Raw genomic sequence first — 21,830 nt, 5'->3', positions numbered from 1 at the left:
TGAATGAAATTAATAGATGCCCATCTAATAGGGAAAATCTGGTAGGTTCAAAGTTGCTCTCACAGTATCTCTGCTTAATGTGGGGTAAAACCAAAGAGTGAGCGGTTTTCACCACTTTTAACATAACTTTAGTCATATCATGGCGTGTCAGCTTGATGTGGGCAAATCGGGATTCAAACTAGCAGAATCCTGGCAGCACCTTACACAACTTGGCCACCCACTTTCAAGGAGGGTCAATAAAGGTTATCAAGTATTCTAAATGATGACCCGAGTGAATGGACACCCCAATTTGAACAGTATTTCAGCAATATCACAGCATGTCGGCTCCATGTGGGCAGAAAGCACAAAGTGATGCAGGCCTTATAGACATTTACCACGGACATACTGAAGAATCTTCCCCATATCAATCCCAGCTCTGATGAGTTAAAGAACACACAAGATAGCTGAAACAGAAGCTGTTTATTTTATATCTCACCATAACAATTTTTTAACAGTTCTGAATAGCCAGAGTAAGCTGTAGTCTTTAAAGTTGCACATACACAATTATTATTCTCATAAAAGATACTAAAATGACAGACATGATTGCAACCGTTTTGGCCGGATCTTGATGCTTGATGACATGGCATTCCATGATGAAAAATATTACTGTCAATCAATCAATTTAAATACATTCAAATCTCAAGATTATGCCAAAATATTCAAACTGATTAAATGGGAAATATAATCAAAGCACAGACACCAAATAGGTCACATGTTAATTAAATAGTTATAAAATAAATATCTAATCTACTAAAATGGCTGTTTTGTGCAATAGAAGACTACAGCCCACCCTGAAACCATGTAACAGTCTCTTCATCTTTCTTGCAACGTACAACGTTTCACAGGTTACCACATCACTACAGATACCCACGATATGCACTTGGGCACATCTCATGTTATGGTTGCCCCAGCCTCTCAGTCAACACATGGCTCAGGCCATCCCAGTTGACTTACGACGGTTGGTTCTCCTTCCCCTCCAATTTTGAGTTGACTTTTGTAGAAAACTCGAAGTCACCAGTAGAAAACATACAGAATGACTTTGACATTTTTGCTGGTTCAGCACAAAATTGTTATCAGTTTGAAATCTGGAAAAAAACTTTTCATCAGCGTCATTGCTTTTGTTGATGATTTTTTTTTTAAAGCATTTTGTAAACAAAGATTACTGGAAATAACATCACAGGTCCTGATGGCGCACACTGATGTATGGTATAAACGCATAGATTCCGACAAAAAAGTCCTATGGAAATAATGTTATTTCTTTGAACTGTTCTCACAGCATAAACCCTCCCTCATAGACCCCACGGTTCCTACATGCTTACAGCATCACACGGAATGATTTTCAATTTTTGGATTGTTTCTTAAATAACAGTCAAATTATTGTCTACAAGCCGTAATAGCTCTGGTTATGATACAAATGTACACTTCACTCTGTCAGGCCTCGGACCCGGTTCCGGACTTGGACCGGGATTCTATCCAGGTCTGGAGACTGACAGACATGTTCAACATGGACACACGACATTTGGTGGATGCGCACTCTTTGCAGCAAATACTATTAGATGACAACTAGCTTCAATGTGCCAGGCAGTGGTAGCTTGCTCTACTAATGGATGAGGACAGTTTCCTGACCAGCTCGAATGCCCAGCTGCTTTAATCACACACAGCTACTACCAGGCAGTTAGTTGTCATGCGGTCTAACAGGTATCCTCTAAGGAATCTACGATTGTGGGCAGGTGGCTAGTTCACGTTTTGAATCCTCCTTTGAATCCTCATCTATCGAGTTGGATCACAGATGTATGTACTATACATTGACAACACAAATAGGGCAACAACACAACTTGCCGCTCATCACAGACCAGGGTATTTCAACACAAACTGCACACGAATGGTGGTGTAAGACACGGACAGACAGACAGACAGACACACCTGTCAGTGGTGCGGGCAGACACAGGCTAGTGGAGGCTGCTGCCTGAACTGCACACTCACATCTCTCCAAGAATCATCGCACAGGAAGTAGAAAACACCAGTGTTCACATACAAGTGTTCACATACAAGTGTTCACATACAGGTCGTCACGTACGTCCAAAAAGAGTTGATCTCTGGTATCACAGTCAATGGCTAGCGTCCATGTTAGCACCGTAGATGTAAAGCGTACACGTCGCGAGAGAAGAGATACTTTAGAAATAGGTGTCCCTCGGGTGTCGGCCATCTTGAAAGTTTATCACTGGCCTTGCAGGTTTTGATGACGGAGCTGGCAGCGGCGGCAGCAGCAGCAGCAGCAGCGGATAGGACAGTCAACGGAACATAAAGGCACGGAGATGGAGAACGGAACTCAATGGTGGAAGGTACGCACTTTAGCAAGACTCACATATTCTTCTCTTGGACTAAAGATAAGATTGGGTTGGTAAAACAATAGACTTGCTTGTGCTGTTTCAAATCGGTTCTCAACATAAATGCCTGCCTGACGATAATGTCGCGTCATCTTTGTCACAAAAACATTCGATCCTAGTTTCACGAAGACGTCACAAGTGGGAAAATGCTTGTGGCTTTATACTTATGACTCCTGGAGCAGTGATAGAATAGGTGGTAGTATTCCTGTGGGCAGACATAGTTCTGAAGCTGATCCAAATGCAGCGGTGGCGGCGGCGGCAGCAGCAGCAGCATGGACAGGACTACTACACACACATCTACGCAGACAGATGCTACGGCACATATCCTGAGGTGTACACACTCTGTCATCCTGTGTTGAATGTCGCTAATGAGATAGATTATTGGTTGAGACTTGTCCTTCAGTAGTGACCCACAAGATAGCCCATCTGCCAGAGGAGTTAAATGCCCAGTGAATGTATGGTTGAAGATGTAATCAGTGGCACTCGTGTGACACCAATGGTAAAATGTGCATTGACCGCAGGTGATGTTTGGTCTGTAGTCAATAAATATAACAAGGATGGGGGTCATCTGCCTCCACATCAAACAAATCAAGTCTACAAGATGCATGGTTTGACAGAAAACAAGTCCATATGACAGAAAACAAGTCCGTACAACAAACAATCATGGGATAGCTTCTTGTAAATGCTTTTCTTGCGTTAAAAAACAAATTGAACAAAACAAAAAACTTTGCTGCCACTTCTCCACACGCAAAAATAGATTACAGCAAAAGAAAATATTAAATGTTTTTCATCTTTTTTTTCTCCATTCATCTACATGTTTTCCCTTTCAGCAAAGATATGAAGCAATCAACACAGAGAGAAACACTTCCTTCTCAATCCATGTCATCAACACCTGCTTTCTCCCAGCTCCCATGTGGTTAACACCACTCACTGTTGTCACATGATCGACATGTGATGTGAGAGATCACATGATCAACTGATCCCATGTCTTGGACTGTTTGTGGTGGTTGTGATCTACTGACCATCATAAAACTGAACTGCTTGAGGATCTGAAAACAGACAAATGATCATTTAGTCTCACAGGATCCATTTAGTGTCTTACATGTAAACTAACACATGGTGAGTTGTTTTAACGCCGCTTTGAACAGTATTCTAGTTATATCATTTTTGTTTGTTTGTTTGTTGTTTAACGCCGCACTCAGCAATATTCCAGCTATATGATGGCGATCTGTAAATAATCGAGTCTGGACCAGACAATCCAGTGACTGACATCATGAGCTTCGATACACGCAATTTGGTCCAGTTATATCATGGCGTGTCAGCTTAATGAGGGAATGTGATACAGGTCTCAGAGGATTACCACTTTTGTGAAACCCACAAGCACGGGTATAGTGCTGACAAACCTAGAAACATGATTGAGGGAAACTGGGATTTCGAACCGACGACTTAGGGTTCAGATGTGCCCAAGGGACGCAACTCTGCACAGTGAACTGTGGCGCCTAAGACCACTTGGCCACCATGGACCCTATTGTAACAATGTCGTTATGTCGGTGAATACATATGCCAACATTACCAACTGCATACGGCATGCACTTACTTTTATCTTTCTGTTCAAGCACCTTGTCCCACTCTGCAAACAAACACAATATCATCAGTACAGGTGCAAACAACATCCTTTTTGAACCAGTGAAATATTCAGATTAATCATTTTCCCGAGGCAAAGGCATTAATTGACAATGACAATAAAAGTCCAGTATCCACCCTTGCCGAACTAGGCTGGAATTCAGGAGATACATTTTGAATGGATTAAAGAGTCTGTGCATAGTCCAATCAAAATTGTGTGATGAACTAGACATCTGCTTTGTAAACAACATGGATTTCATCATGCAGATTTTGGTTGACTCCAGGATATGCAAACCATGCGTACTGCCAACTTGGCGTCGACAGATATTTTGCAAAGTTCTTCATGTTTTTAATCAAGGTGCTCAAGTAATTTGATGCACTTAAGACCCGTTTTATTACAATATAGATCTTGATTATCAATCAGATCGTCTTGACTGGGTGCTGCCATTTTGTTTGAAACAAATTCAAACGATATGAGAGATGGAATCTGATTGGTCAATAGGAGGGGAAATAGAAGGGACATAACTCGTAAGAGCCACTGGTGGCGCTGGGATCGAGCCTGGACATTCCAGTCTAGTTTGGCAAGGGTGGAAACTGGATTTTTAAAGTCAGTTAACTCCCTTGCCTCAGGAAGATGACATTGATGGCATACATCACTTCATTAATAAATGCAGAATGAGTGAATTGTGCTACCACACTGACTTGACAGTACTTTTAGCTACATGTGTTCAGGTCCTGTTATCAGGGAAATCCAAGTCCCCTCTACAACGCCATGACAATTTTGAATAATAACATGAATGAGAGATTTAAATTCCAATAAGGGATTTATTTATTGACATTTAATGCAGACTTGGGGCCGGGAGCCTCTGAGCAAGTCAAGATAAATGTGTCTCATGGCTGCATGTTTTAAGGTTAATTGCTTCCTATATTTGACATGTCTGACACTGATACTCTTATACCCTGGCGACTATAAAGGATAAACTTGAGTATAAGCAGTCTAAACTTAGTGACGCTGTAAAAGAAAAATGAAGCACTCGCCACTGAACAACAATCTGCCTGGATCCAGAAGTTTTCTTCAGGGGAGTTGCAATTTCGTATTTTCATGTTCACACTATTTTGGTGCTGGGGGACAAGTGGATTTTCCAACATACACTGCTACCATCTCAGCGTGATTAATATTTCCAGACATCTGTCCACAAAGTTATAAATACTTATCTTTATTAATATTAAGTCTTTGAAAAGCATTTAGAAGTGATACACATGAGGAAGAGAATTTTGGGATGTCAACTTTTTTATTTTGAGGAACACAACATTTCGGAATATATACTTACTCCTTCATCCAAAACCTGATACAGGAGTAAGTATATACTCCGAAACGTTGTGTTCCTCATAATAAAAAAGTTGACATCCGTAAATTCTGTATCTTATTAATATTTACAAACATTTATCTACAATGTTAAAAATACTGATCTTAATAAATTACAAACAATCGTTCACAAAGTTATAAATACTTATCCTAAATAATATTTAGACATTTATCTGCAATGTTTTAAATACTGATCCTGATAAATATTTACAGATATTTATCTGCAATGTTTTAAATACTGATCCTGATAAATATATACAGACATTTACCTGCATTGTTTTAAATACTGATCCCAATTAATACTTACAGACATTTGTCCACAAAGTTAGAAATACTTATCCTTATAAATTCACAGTCATTTATCTACAATGTTATAATACTGATCCTGATTAAAATTTACAGGATGTATATTTCCAAAACGTCCTTGTCAGACTGAAGGACTACCACCATCAATAGTGACACATGTAGGTACAAAGTGACATGTGACGCGGGACATGCACCCTATTGATCCTGCTCCCTACAACTGGCAGCTGTTGCACACAGTTTGTTTTTCTGCCCTTTCTGACACCTCGTGAGGACGATGGTGCGATAAAATCACCTTGAGCTCATTCTATGTACTCCAGGTATGGAAGCATCAAAGGATGAACAACCAGATAGTGTGTCAGTTGTAATACAAATACTATGTCACTTTTTATGAATAATTGATGACAGTCGACAGATGTCATCGCTGGAATACAACCAAAAATATGATATACTGAAAGATTGGAATAATTGTGGCATGAAATTAATTATATGTTACCACTTTTATGCACATAAATCTACAAGTTATCAAGCTATGTAATGATTTGTGTTTCAGTCATTGAGGTTTTTGACCTGTATTATCCTGCCAAATACGTGTACCTTTTTCCACCGTCAGTGCCAAAAAGTGTGCAGGACTTGTCATTTGGTATCAGTTTCAGGGTCATCTTTGCTCACATGTAGAATAGTATTAGCCGAGGTAACAAGACAAGAAGAGGAAGATGTTACAGGACTTGTGGTTTTAAGTTGTACTGTTATTTTAGGCTTGTACAGCCATCCTCCATCCCAACCTGATAGAACATCCATCTTCCCCATCCTACAAACCACTCCTACCCTTGCAATCAAACACCACCAGGACCCCGTTCCTCAATTCGGCCTAAGCCCTACACTGATCGTAAGCCTATGTTAAAGTATGTGAGTTACGATCACCTTAACACTAAAATAGCTTTGTGGAACACAACTTGACCGAAGTCCTACACTGATCGTAAGCCTATGTTAAAGTATAGGAGTTACGATCACCTTAACACTAACATAGCTTTGTGGAACACAACTTGACCGAAGTCCTACACTGATCGTAAGCCTATGTTAAACTATGGGAGTTACGATCACCTTAACACTAAGAAAGCTTTGTGGAACACAACTTGACTGAAGCCCTACACTGATCATAAGCCTATGTTAAAGTATGGGAGTTACGATCACCTTAACACTAAGATAGCTTTGTGGAACACAACTTGACCGAAGTCCTACACTGATCGTAAGCCTATGTTAAAGTATAGGAGTTACGATCACCTTAACACTAAGAAAGCTTTGTGGAACACAGCTTGACCTAAGCCCTACACTGATCGTAAGCCTATGTTAAAGTATGGGAGTTACAATCACCTTAACACTAAGACAGCTTTGTGGAACACAACTTGACCTAAGCGCTACACAGATCGTAAGCCTATGTTAAAGTATGGGAGTTACGATCACCTTAACACTAAGATAGCTTTGTGGAACACAATTCGACTGTGGCCTGTCCTGCCCAGTAGAGAACAGCTGTACTCAAAATCATATTTCGGACCTAAAGCCCCACAGCCATGAGTCATCCCTTAAAGATACACTATCAACCATTTGTTAGAAAGCTGACAGTTGCTTTGACTCAACTGAGAAACAGCTGAAGGAACTTAGATAAGTCTCTGGTTAATGTCAGCTTGGATATATCTTTACTCATTATTGGGTAAATGAAAACAGAGGAGAAATTCCTACATATTTCTGATGACTTTTATCACTGCACGGCACATGATGCAGAATGTTGGGAATAAAGAGAGAAACAGTCATTAGATTGCCTCACACTGGGAAATTCCAAAGCTACATGACGACAGTATTCGTGGGTCTGGCACAAGCAGTGGTAGTTAGTTGCCTAGGCTTCATACTATCTCAACATTTCTTCCATCCTTTCTTGCAGCCTTCAATCCATCTTATTATCAAAATAAAATATAGTTGAAATTTAGGTCGTCCTGGGGTCATTCACGTCTTCTCCCATGGTATTTCAATCTTGGGACCTCCTTAATCTTCAAGTTTTAATATAACGGTTACTCATGAGGTGAGGTGAAATGGGGTTAACGTCACGTTGAAGATTATTGTACTTCCATAGCGATGGGCATGCATAGTGTGTGTGTGCGTGCGTGCGTGCATGCGTGCGTGCGTGCATGCGTGCGTGCGTGCGTGCATTATAGACTGTGTGTTTGTATTAGTCAGGACTAATGTTGATTTCATAGTGCTAGCCCATGCTGCAGTTTAACATGAATACCCCACTGAGACACAGTATCCTGACTTCGAGCTGACCAGTCCTTGTTTTAGCCACTAAATGCTGAGTGCCATGCAGGGTAACAACAAGTACCATTTTTAATGCTTTTTGGTATCGTGCAGCCAGGGATCGAAACCCGACCTTGCGCTCTCGGGTTGGATGTTCTACCACTAGACCATGGAGGCAGTCTATAAGGGTTACAACAGGCCCCTTCACTTTCATGTATAAGTTTGAACACTGTTCCTAAATCAGCTACAGTGTGTGAAACTTTAATCAGATCATAAGGTGGTTGAGTAAACATTACTTCCATAAGATGCTGGACCATGTGTGTAACATTAAGTATTGTCAGTCAGAAAATATGAAACCTTTTTATCAGCAGTTAATCCTCCCTCTCCCACCAAACCATCCTCGCCTCACCCTGCACTAGTCCCCGTCCACCGACCCTAGCCTAATTCTCTAATCCATCCCCACCCTACCGCATGTCTCTGTCCCTCCACCCTCAATGCCCTTCTCTCTAACCTATCCCTAATGTCACCCAATGCATAAATGCAAGCCCCCCCCCCCCCACACACACACAAAAAGAAATCACTCACAACCTCCCATCCCCTGATATCATTACCCTCACCCCCCCCCCCCTAAGACTAAGCCTCCCAACCTCCCACTCTCCACCCCCAAGCCACCCTGTGACCCTTACATCACTATCTGATGCATGCATGTTTTATGCATCTAACACATGGAATGTCTCCTCAACCACTAAATATAGCAGCCTAGCACCACAAGAATGTTGCAGCATGAGAAATGTCGACTGCCACAGATACTGTGCAGCAACCCTCTCCCCGGTTCGGAGACTACTCTAGATTAATGTCTAGTCTCTGAAAATATTATTCTGATAGAAACAAGCAACTACATCTAAACTGAAAAGAACCCCCAGTGAGATGGAAAACTATGGAAAATCTGGACTTGCTTCATTCAAGGCTATAGCATTAAAGTACGGGCTGGGCAGAAGGGAAAATAGTATGGGACAGTGAGTGAGTGAGTGAGTGAGTGAGTGAGTGAATGAATGAGTGAGTGAGTGAGTGAGTAGTGAGTGAGTGAGTGAGAGTGTGTGAGTGAGTGAGTGAGCGGGTGGGGTTTAACGCTGATGTTTACCACTTGAAACCAAGAGCACGGGTATGGTGCTGACAAACCTAGAAACATAAACTGGGCGAACCGGGCCTCAAACCCACAATCATAGGTTTCTGGCGTACCCAAGGGACACAACCCTGCACAGCGAATCGCGGCGCCTTAGACGACTGGTCCACCCTTGCCCTGACTGTAAGAATGACTAACTACCATCCTGCACAATGGTTGCCACTCCCACCCACTCCTTCCCACATATCAATACCACTTCCACCACACCCCATGCCATCTGCATAAAGCATATTCACTTCAGTTGTCTGGGCCACATAAATACCTACAAACATACATATAGAGTTTCAACAGTCATCACAGTGTACTTGTTTCAGCTGATCAAGTGTATTTGTTACAAATGACGTGCATCCAACGTGTGTCACTTTAGAGCTATGGCAATGCTGGAAGCGCTTTGAACAATGAACAATTATTCAAATCACTTTTGTAAAGTTAGAACAATTTTAGATAAATAAAACAATGTTATCTATTACACACAAAAACAACAGCTGTTAGATTCTCAAAACCCCAAATCATAAAGGTTAAGGCTCAACATTGTGACAAAAAATTTACTCCAGCACATGAAATATATAGTCTATGAATTAGTCTTGTCAACAATCGGTAATCTCCAGTGACTAACAAATTGTCTATGAATCTGTTATTACATAATACATTTCTCTCCTCTAAAATATTTTGTTCCTGATGCTAAATAGAGCTGGCTAGACTTGCTTTTATATAAATCTAGATTGGTTCAGTTTTCAGTGTTCCCGTTTACTGGTAATTACCAGTTTTTACCGGTAATCTTAGGCTTGGACTGGTAATTCATGTGACTGCCAGTCCCTGTGGACCGGCAAATAAAGTACCTTATAAGTCTTTGTTGTTGAACAAAACATCAGTGATATTCATATAAGTACATTTTTCAAATAAAGTCTGCTTGTCTGTTATCATCAGGGTTTCCCCTGGTCTATTACTAGTATAAATATCCATTTGTAGCAACTTGGTCACAATATATTAAAAAAAAGAGAAAATTATGACTGAAGTTTGTGTGAATGACGTATAGATCTAACTAAGTTACTTCAGAGATGACATCTTTGCACTGAGCATGATGTTGAAAGAATTGAAACCAAATAATTTTCACGTGTTTTTGTATTTATTGAAAGTTGAGACTGGCAAAAATTAGGGGGGACTGGTAATTTTAAGAGTTGCTAGTCCACAAGGACTGGCAATTTCAAAAGCCAGAGGGAACACTGGGTTTCATAAAATACATATATGCCACAGTCATGGTGCATGACTAATTGTCTGGTTGCTGAGTAGAAAGATTCATGCACTGATTACAACTGTATTATCCTTCTGATTTTGATTGGTGGAGGTATGTCAAGTCAACTGACAAAATAACACGTGCTAACAAAACTGAAAATATGTTGGAAGCAGCTTGTCTCGACCAATATTAATATTAATGAGCACTGTTCATTTCTTGTTTTCTAATGTCTACATGAAAATGTTCTCCCATTGTTCTCCCCCCCAATACCTTCTAAAACCTAGTGTATCTGCTCTGTATGGATATGTTTAGACTTGCACAAGTCTCTAAAGCAATAATTATTAGTTTAAATCATAAGTTCTAGATTATGTAAATAATAACAAGTTGTCCCTATGAGAGACTGGAGTCCCCACTGTCCACATATCTAGACTTGGCTATTAGGATAGAATTACTACACATTCATGGATGTTTCTTCCAGTACAGCCTTGGAGCAAGGCTAGGCTATGTTGCCCCATTTGTTTCCATGCCCACAACCCCCATGGAAAAGTACTATCCAAACGCAGTACAAAGCACCCTCAGATGGACTAGCCTTGCTCCAAGGCAGTACTGAATGATAAGTCATGGATGGACATAGTAATTCTATCCCTTTACAAGTCTAGATAAAAGAGAGAAAATAAGACGCTACAGGACGCCAGTCTTTAATACAGAAAATGTGTCCTTATTATTCATATAACCTAAAAATTATGATTTAAAAAAATAATTACTGCCTTACAGACTTGTGCAAGTCTATCAGTTGACATGAACTCTAACAAGTGACAAATTGCACTCGAACAGAGAGATATCAGGTCACATGACCTGATGTCATGTGACAGCCGTTGAATCACCCTGATATGTGTCTGGTCTTGCTCAGTTAATCTGTAAGTTGATAAATTACCCACCTTAGCTCCACCGCCTGTATGTCCTCAATATACCAACTCCAATCAGGTATACAACAGTAGTAAAGGAATAAGCTTCCCGCTTTAATTGGTTATTTTTCACAGCTGGTTTTATAAGTGGCAATATATTTTAGTAATTAAATCCCTTGTTTACAGATCAGCGTCACTTTTCAGTCATTTCATTTTTTTCTTTTATTAAATCTGCATCGGGAATAATTGGGTACTGGTACTTTTTTTTTTCTTTTTTTTTTTCACAGTTACATTGACATTCTGATAGATTGTAATCTCTTACTCTCTCCAGTAGGGCTGGGACGAGTCAAACTTGACTGCCCGGGTACCTGACACCCTATTACCCGGTTCTACCCTGATACCAGATGTAGGTCTCAAGAGTTGGGTACAAAATGTCCGAATGGGAATTGTTTTACCGCAGACCTGACAAAAACGATTGAGATACACGTATAAAACCGTCTGATCATGCATACACTGCAGTTGATCCTTACTCGAACATATAAAAGTCAGAACGAATGCTTGCATAGTGAGAAAGAAATGTGAACATTAGCTACACTTGTAGTGTAACCATAGAGTTTCATTGTTAATGTCATTACAGAATATCACATGACTAACCACGGGTCTGGGTAGTTATGTGGGTACCCGGGTCCTACTCAGGATCCATTCGAGTACCCGAGTACCCGAGTTACCTGTCCCAGCCTACTCTCCAGCCTACTTCAACAGTGAGTAGGTGAGTATGGTTTTACGCCGCTTTTAGCAATATTCCAGCAATATCACGGCGGGGGACACCAGAAATGGGCTTCACACATTGTACCCATGGCGTGACGAGCGAACGCTTTAACCACTAGGCTACCCGACCGCCCCTTACTTCAACAGAAGTGAAACAAGGGCAAAAGTCAGCGTGGCTCACTAATACCCCCGACCTGCCTAGTGTGTCAGTAGTTTCAAATTAAATAATAGATAGAGTATAACTATATACCCCCGATGCACATATATATCTAAGTCATTGATGTTTATTATCCTATTATTTGTTTGGCTGTGTTTGACTTTGTGGCTCACCTTTTATCAAAACAGAATTTTGGTTGCAGGGCTTTTTTAAAAACAAATTGACTATTTTTTTCCAGGTATTGTAGCTTTACAATTTACAATACCTAACACAAACAACAACCATCCCTGCTTCAACTGCTTTAGTGGTTTCTAGTCCCTATTGTCAAAATAAATCATTTGATATACATCTTGACATGAGTAGCACATTCTTTCTGAGTACACATTCTGATGCCTCATTGTTAACACAATTTAGTTTGACAGGGTTGTCAATTAACGCAAATGTTGCATTAAAAAAAATAAAAAAAATAAAAAAAATTGTAACTGATAAAATGTCTGTGTCCCTGCCATCACAAAAATTATTTTTTCTGTATGTATACAGATAAAGATTACCTATTTAATGAAACAATTTAAAACTAAATATGACCAATGAGGATTTTTTGAAGGTCAAAACTTGAATTTTCTGTTTCTTAACCATGGTCAATCTCATTAAAATCAGATCTTAGTTCTCACTGCCGCTAAACAAAGAACTGAGAACACCCCATTACAGGTCACATCAGACGGACGTTGCGCGAATTTTGACCGACCAATGGAATGACTGACAAGAAGTAGACATTAGCCAATCAGAAGGCAGCTTTCTCGTGCTTTACGACACTAATTTCAAATTGGCGACTACGCTTCGAAACATATTTTGACAAATTCTTGATTAAAAATTTGAAACCTGAACAAAAGAACATTCTGGAATGGCTAATAGATTGTCTAGATTGTATGGATTGTATGGATTCATTCGTTAAGCCCGTAAATATCATTCGGAATACCCTACGTTAAAGTTTTTGAGGTTGCGTGATTAGAAATCACATTCTGACTGTCACTTTCATAATCTTGTAAGCGACGTTCTGATTGGTCGGATGAAAAGTTGTTCTGACGTGACCCCTAATGAGATGTCCTCAGATCTTTGTTTAGCGGTAGCGAGAACTAAGATCTGATTTTAATGAGACTGAACCATGGTAATCGTAATAAATGTTAACGTTGCTGTGGCACAGAGAATTATTAACTTGGTATTGTTTTTCAGAAATTTGTATCGACTCAGAATCGATATAAATATCTGCAATGATACAGTTTCCATATTAAAACTTATTGATATGTATTATACGATGAGATCCCTAATTGTTAGCTAAGCTTACAACACTGAACAGAATCCTAAAAGACTCAGGCTTCAGACAAGTGGCAAAAGTCGAAGAAGGCATCATGAAGGTGTTGTTGAGAGCCCTGACTTACCTTTCTTCAAGTAGGCCACAGCCTCAGACACATTGAACTTCCCTCTGTGGTTGGCGTCGGGGGAGAATGCAAGCTGTCCTTTGTGTTGACTAGTTGGTGTGGGCGGAGGCTCAGCATCCCGGGAATCAACTGACACATCGGAGTTCTCAAGTTTCGCTACAATACCTTCACCATAGAAAAAAAGCACAGTTTTATTATTATCTTTGCTGGAAGAAGCAGTAGCAGCAGCAGCAGCTGATAACTTAGTCTCACTAGATGCTGCTACATGTTCGGTCCTTAATGCATCGGAACCATGGCTGTTTCTATAACCCTGAGTTTTCGGCAGCACAACTCCGTTGAGTCCTCCCACGCGTGTCTTGGACATCTTGGCTGTGGTGGAGGATGAGGAGGAACTGATGACACTGCCTGGAAGAACCTCCGCCCCACCGCCATTGTTTGGTGTTGGTTGTGATGGTGTTTCTGATGGTTTAGGAACAGTTGGCTCTGATTTCTTAGAATTGTCTTTTGGTAACGTCACTGGTATAGACTGAGGTTCACTTTGATTATGATTTACACTCTCTTTCCTTTCACAAGAAGTAGCTCCTTGCTGCTGAATATTGTTCACACTAGTTGTCACATGGTCATTGTCACAGCTGCTTTTCACTTCCTGCTCGAAGTTGGAATCAAACCCGAACGTAATGCCCAGGTTTTCTGGGGCTTCACCAAATCGTTTGTCCAGGAAGATTACAGATTTATTATTTTTCTTGCTATTGTTACCAACAACACGAGCACTCACAGACATTTGCTTACCAGGGTTTTCTTTGGAAATACTACCCAGATTCACAGCATGTTGAGATCGTGAACTTTCGGTGTAGTTCAACACTTCCGTCTTAATAGTTCTCTGAGGTCCATTTTTCGGCCCATTCTTAGGACCGTTTGGGGGCCCGTTCTTAGGACCATTTGGGTTTTCAGTTTTTACGATTTGATTACCAGACATTTTGGAATCATTTGTTACAGTAATGAGTGGAATAGGATGACTGTCACTGGAGGAGCTGGAGGGTTGTCCCCCCGACGGACTCACACTTGTCAGAGTGTCCTCTGAAACCGTGTTATCGCTAGAACTACTACTACTCGAGACGACCTTCGAATCACTCACACTCACAGAACTGAATTCCACGTCTACACTAGCAGGCACAGACACATCCTTATCGACCATCACAGGGTCTGACAGAAGGAATTCTTGACTACCACTTTTCTGTCGTGATCTCTGTGTTAACTTTGGACTGTTTTCCTGTTTGGTATCTTCAGGACTTGATCCGATTGAATGTCTGCGTTCAGTTGGACTGCCTTTCCAGACGGTAGGTTTCCTGGAGTTGGCATTGTCAGATTGGGTGTCAAATGGCTCCTGTTCCTCAGCTTTTGGGCTGGTGGGTGAATTGGGTGGTTTAGGCGCAGCAGCCATCTTTGCATAAGACACTGGGAAACGGGACACAAACTCACTCAGACTGCCTCCTTTGGCAGCAGGGAGTGATTTCACCGACTCAATGTCACTGTCATCCTGGGACCTCAGTTCAGTTAGAGTATCAATTGGAACATCACCGAACGAGTTCCTCCTTCCCTCTCTGAAAGTAGGCCGTGATTTGGCGGCATTTGCCTTTTTTCCAAGAGCTGGGAAAGCTGACGGGCTGAGATCCCGAGTTTGTTCCTTCTTTAACAGTGAGGAAATAGGGGGTGGTGTCACAGACCGGGGCTGTGGAAGACCCCGATTCTCCCTTGGTCCATTCTTTTGGCGAGGAATCTCGGACACAACGTCTTTAGCACCTGGACGTTTCTTTTTCTTACTCACCAAAGTGAACTCTTGTTCCACTGGAGGAAGGTTATCAATGTCAGTGAAAATATAGTCTTGATGATTTTCAGTGATGGCAAGATCATCACTGTCTAAATTAGACACCATCCTTGTTGGACCATTTTCAATTTTCATTTTGTCTACAGTTTTGGAATTGTTAATGATATCGTTCTTATTTTCCAATTTCTTATTATTCCGAAGCTGACCCTCTGGCTTTCCGTTCTTACCCTTTTGTTTCTTATTCTCCACAGAAGCTGGGAGAACAGCCTCCACAGATTTCTCCTTCTCTCGGTTCTTGGTTTTGTTCTTGTCTTTCGGATCAATCTCCCTCTTATGCAAAGGAGGACTTTTGGAAGAACTAATTTTGTCAGCAAGTGGTTCAATGTCTTTGTTCAACACGACCTTGGTGTCTGGTTTGCTGCATGGCTGGGAATCCTCCAGTGGAGCTTGTGATTCTACTACACTGGTGGCTGCAGCTTTATCACCATAGTTGCCCATGTCCTCCTCCTCCTCTTCGTCGTCAGCTGCTACTATTGGACGTGCGTCTGCAGCAGCTGCGTCTGCGTCTGCTGGAGGTAGGGGGGATGCTGGGGCCTCGCTGGTCACCGGGGTGGGAGAGTTGTCAAGTTCCACACTCTCGTTGTGAGAGTCGTTAGTCTCGTCTGCCTGACCTACCCTTATCTTCTTCTCTTTATTCTTTTTAGCTGCTTTGTCTGCTTTTACAGCAATCTCGCTGCCAGGACTAGACTTCTGACTGACTTTCTTTTTCAGTTGTTTTTCACCAAATTTATGTGTTTCTATAAATTTGACAAGATCGTCTACACTAGCTATGTTCCCGACATAATTGGGAATATCTTCAGCAAGCTTCACAGGCTCCTTGTGTGTCTTTTTCCGAGATTTCTTGCGATCAGTGCTAGAGGACCCATCTTCCAAGTCTTTAACTGATTGCCCTTGAAATGGGAAAGAGTCGAAATTCGAAGTTTCACGTGGAAATTCAGGGGGGTTTTGGGGATATGTTCCATAATTAGTAGGCTTTCTTGAGCTGACAAGACTTCCCTCGACTGACTTGTTGGGTGGCTCTCTCATTTGCCTGTAGGCACTAGGTGCAATTGGGTTTCCGTTTATGTCATGGCAACTATTCCTGGTCTTTGAGCTGCTCACACGTTCATCAGCATCATCTGAAGAAAGAAGACAAAGAATTACAAACCAAGATCAGAAAGTTCACAAGAAGATTCTTACATAAGGTTAGGCAATATTCCAGCAATATCATGGAAAAGAAAATTCTGACTTCACATATTACCACTGGCTAATCAAAATGTTTTCAGAATGTCAAATGAACGCTTTAACCCAGGGCTAAACCCCATTTATGATCACAAAGAATTACTTCATTTGAATTTTTTTTTCTCAAAATGTTTGAAATAATGACTCCACATGAGGTCAATGGAGAACAGCTGAATTACCCCAATGACCCAGATGCGCAGTTAATCGTGATTATCATGGCGCAGTGTTGAAGCAAGGCTCTGCTCACTTCTGTGATTAGATTTAATGATTTTTCTGCTGCTGTTGATGTTATCACCTGATCCAGAACAGCAAGAGCTAATGTCCTCTCAACAATAACTGACTGACACAACCTAATACAAGCTCCCACCGTTGCACTATCCTCTTATGCCTTAATGTCAAATGCTACTGGACACACAAAAGGTCAGTCTGGAGAATGATTCTCAAACAAGTGTGTGAAAGTCTTTCAATAATTAATTTCTTTTTTCTTTCCCTAAGTACTTCAATACAAAAACACCATTATCTAAATGTCAGAGTGAATTGGGACAAGGCCTTCTTTGCATGGGGACATAAATGGCATGTGTAATTTTGCAGATAAAGTCCTTCAGAAATGCAAGCTTAACATTGCAGAGACATATAATGGAGATTATCGTAATACCATATTCGACGTAATAATATTCACTCTCAAAATTAGAAACAGGGGGGGGCTCTTAAAAGAGTTGAAAGATCTGAAATTTTGTGGTTTATGCTGACAGTCTGAAATGTTTATATACGACAGATGTATTTTTTCAGAATTTAATTGCCCATAATTTAGGGTGATATAACACACAAGTGCCTATTATACGCGAATAAATAAGTCTTGTGTACATTGATCAATTGGAAGGGGTGCTAATTGGGATTATTCACTAGCCAATACATTATTGCCAAGGGTGCTTATTAGAACAGGGCGCTTATTACGTCGAATACTGTATTTGCGTTTTTTGTTAAATCATCATGTAGCAAATTAGTGTACGTTGTATATGAACCTGCAAGTTGGGAGACAATGAAAAAGGACCCTGTCCATTGATCCTTGAAAAGCAAAACAAATGGCTCGCAATTTCTGAGGAATCTACATCCTCTTTCCAGATCTGATACTTGCAAAAGTATTCACATCAATGTGAAGCTATGCTGTATTAGATGAGAAGTCAGGCAAATGATATTTGTTTGTTTGTTTGTTGGTCTGTATTTGTTTGTTTGTTGTTTAACACCTCACTCAGCAACCGATCCACTAAATTGGGATACGATGACATGCATCAACCTAGTCAGCAAGTCTGACCACCCAATCCCATTTGTAGCCTCTGACTACAAGCAGTCGCTTCTTAAGGCAAGCATGGGTTGCTAAGATATACACAAGCAGTGTTAGATTTTCTGCAGTCATCAATATCTCAGCTACATTTCCTCATACAACATTGAGTCTGAGCAAGGTAAACCAGTGGTTGATAGCATGAGTACTGATCCTCAACCACCAGAGTATGATGAAACAAGATCAGCCATGTCATACAGTGTGAACACTTTGGCTCTAATGATGAATGATCGAGGATGGTTTTAAGCCGCTTTTAGCAATATTCCAGCAATAACACATCGGGGGACCCCAGAAATAATGGCTTCACAGATTGTATCCACATGGGAATCAAACCCGGGCCTTCAGCGTGACAAGCGAACACTTTAACCACTAGGCTACCCCATCACCCCTCTAACGATGTGCACATGCTACAAGGAATCCATATAGCCCCAGGGGATGGAAACTGAGCCACTTCTGCAAATTTTCTATCCTTGTAAATCTTTCCGAAAGTACTGCTAATCTTGCATTGTCAGCAAAACACCACAGTGGCAATTTGCCACTACCTAAGTCTAATGTTCCTCCACAGAACATGCCCAGGATACATCTGCTGGCATAAGATATGTTTTTTTAGCTGATGCTTACTGGGATAACATGCTTCATGCCTCCTTATTTTTTTTTTACCCAAGGAACCAACCCTGACTTCTGGGACACTTGGGACAGAAGGGAGGAGAATAGGGTGGCGGGGAAGGCCAAAGTCAGGAAGAAGACAGGAGGGTTGGAGTAGGTTGGGGGTCAAGTGACTTGGGATACGATGCAGCATGGGTTTCTAATACATTCCTTGCAAACTTACGTATGACATTATCCTTTGATATGATATCTCCATACTACTATGATAAATACCATGGACCTATTCGCACGATCACTTTATTTTGGAAGTCACATGACCACCCCCACCTTGCACAGCCAATCAAAATCATAGATCAGCACAGCCCCACATCCAAATTGTGGCCTCATTCAAGTAAGCCCTCACATATATTTAATCGAATCAGAAGACCGTTATGAATAAACCTTTAGCTTGAAATTTGAAAGTTTACAATACGATGACAATATCCCCACTTGTTTCACTCAAGGAAAGTGTAAATTAGTCAATTTAGATTGTCATTTGAACCTGGCTAACATGTAAAGGTGTGGTGATGAATGATCCACGGTATTTATCATAATGGAATCGAGATATAATACTATAGATAATCCCAGATGGCTATCATCAGCTGTGTGTCGAATTTGCACAATTTTGTTTGCTCTTTATCGGAGTATTCAAGTGGATGACAATCAACAGGTATTTGACATGACAGGTATCTTCTATTTTGTTTGGTTTTGTTTGTTTGTTGTTTAATGCCTCATTCAGCTGTAAATAATCAAGTCTGGACCAGACAATCCGGTGATTGACATCCTGAGCATCGATCCATGTAATTGGGATACGATAACATGCATCAACCAAGTCAGCAAGCCTGACCACCCGATCCCGTTAGTAGCCTCTTACGACAAGCATAGTCGCCTTTTGCAGCAAGCATGGGTTGCTGAAGGCCTATTCTACCCCGGATCTTCACGTATCTGTATCTTCTAAATGACCCACGTAATGACGAAGATGACAGGAAATGAACAAAGCAGTGATGTCCATATCATGGACTCCCTGTATGCTTTGCACATGACTTCCTCATCAGTCATTCAGTCAACAGTTGCAGCAACGGGCCCTTTCATGTGATGGTATGCACACAAGCCACAAAGGAAGCTGAGGGAATTAGGAGATCAAAAATGACCTTAGCTTCAATTTCCACAAATGACACAAGATTTTAGTGTCAGTTTTGACAAATGTCACCCCTGTTTTCAGATAAATGCTGTTGAGCCATATTCACCAGATTTGAGTTTATGACATGCAGTACCATATCAGACAGTAATGGGCACAATTTCCTTCACTGTACATGCTGTAGTCATGTTGAAATCCACTTGGAATTACTCATTAGTTTTCAGGATAATATCAAAAGAAAATATTTGAGACATGACTGTGCTTAGTCTGAATACAACGCGAAAGTAGTTACGGACAACCTGATTTTTTCATATTACTATCAACTATAGTCATAGCAAAGAATCGAATGGACCTGAACTTATTTTTAGTAATATATATTTTGAGACCTTTTAGGATTCCCCAAAACATAAGGTACAGTGTGTGAATGTTGTAATATGACAGATTTGTTTGTTTAATGCCGCACTCAGCAATATTCCAGCTATATTCCAACTGTAAATAATCAAGTCAGGACCAGACAATACAGTGACTGACATCATGAGCATAGATCGAAACAATTGGGATACGATGACATGCATCTACCAAGTCAGTGAGCATGACCACCTGATCCTGTTAGTCACCTCTTACGACAAGCAGTCACCTTTTACGGTTGCTGGAGACCTATTCTACCCCGGATCTTCAAGAGTGCAATATGACAGTCTCGTGATGGCTTATATGTAGTCTGGTCAGGTGAGGTGAAATGGGGTAAACGTTAACGTCGCGTCCAAGATTATTGCACTTATATAGCGACGTGCATGCACGTGTATGTGTGTGTGGCTGCTTGTACTAGTCCGGACTGATGCCGATTTATAGTGCTAGCACACTGAGATACCATGCCGCAGTTTAACATGAATACCCCACTCAGACACAGTATACTGACTCTGAGCCGACCAGTCCTTGTTTAAGCCCCTTAATGCCGAGAGCCAGACAGGGTAACAACCAGTACCATCTTTTAACGTCTTTTGGTATGACGCGGCTGGGGATCGAACCTCGGACCTTCCGCACTCCGGGCGGACGCTCTACCATTAGACCACAGAGGCGGTCAGTCTGGTCAGGCAAACCACAAGGTATGATCACAATCAGCAAGGTCACACATGTTAAACATACAATACTCCCTCTTACTACAGCTACTGGAGACCACTATTACACCCTGGAATCCCTACAGAGACAAGACATAAGGAAATACTGGAAAGAACAATTAGATTGGAAACATGCTCATCTCAAAGGATGCACGTTTGTGCCAACAGTTTCAATACTTACACTGACGAGGGAACAGATTACTCACAAGGCACATTTTGAGTGAGCGGATGTAGCCCAACACAGAATACATCATTGTCAAGTCACAACATAGATGTTTTATACACTTCTGTGCTTCACTGAAACGTACACGAAGATCCCAGTCAAGAACATGCTGTCGGCAGTTTCAACAACCTGAATTACCTACTACCACGTAACTCATTCAGTGTTTGAATAAACTAAAGCAGCCAGGAATGATGACAGAAACTGTCAACCTGTGGAAGGCTTTTGTCAGAGTCCTTGACGACAGATTGGTAGCATCAGATTTATTACCCATCTGTTTCGGTAACAGCAGAGTGCTAATGCTGATGTACAGTGACAAGTCTCACATGAGGTTCTGAAGTTTTTCCAAAAAACAAGCTCCATATACAGTGACCTGAGCTGACCGATGGACTAAAGCTCCATATATATGGACCTGAGCTGACCGATGGACTACAGCTCCATATATATGGACCTGAGCTGACCGATGGACTACAGCTCCATATATATGGACCTAGTCAGGAATTTTGCCAGTTTTGTTGTGTTAGCCAACTGAGACACTATGTTCCCGTTTAACATGGATACCCGACTCAGAATCATT

At 41.1% G+C, this 21,830-nt stretch overlaps 1 protein-coding gene across 3 annotated transcripts in view; it reads right to left on the bottom strand.

Annotated features, from left to right (window-relative positions):
- Nucleotides 1-444: 444 nt before the first annotated feature.
- The window catches only part of LOC139472281 (serine-rich adhesin for platelets-like), an 80,514-nt gene continuing 59,128 nt past the window's right edge, over nt 445-21,830 (bottom strand). For all 3 annotated transcript variants that reach the window (XM_071254706.1, XM_071254708.1, XM_071254707.1), the window contains exons 3-5: nt 13,691-16,693; nt 4,024-4,056; nt 445-3,475 (exon numbers count right to left, since the gene is read on the bottom strand). In XM_071254706.1, the coding sequence (XP_071110807.1) occupies nt 3,441-3,475; nt 4,024-4,056; nt 13,691-16,693 (3,071 nt within the window). In that variant the 3' untranslated portion in view covers nt 445-3,440. The remainder of the gene's footprint in view (nt 3,476-4,023; nt 4,057-13,690; nt 16,694-21,830) is intronic.

Source organism: Haliotis cracherodii, unplaced genomic scaffold (assembly GCF_022045235.1).
Source record: "Haliotis cracherodii isolate W230 unplaced genomic scaffold, xgHalCrac1.p SCAF_24, whole genome shotgun sequence".
NCBI classification, from domain to species: Eukaryota; Metazoa; Mollusca; class Gastropoda; order Lepetellida; family Haliotidae; genus Haliotis; species Haliotis cracherodii.
This window is presented reverse-complemented; position numbering and strand designations above follow the sequence as displayed.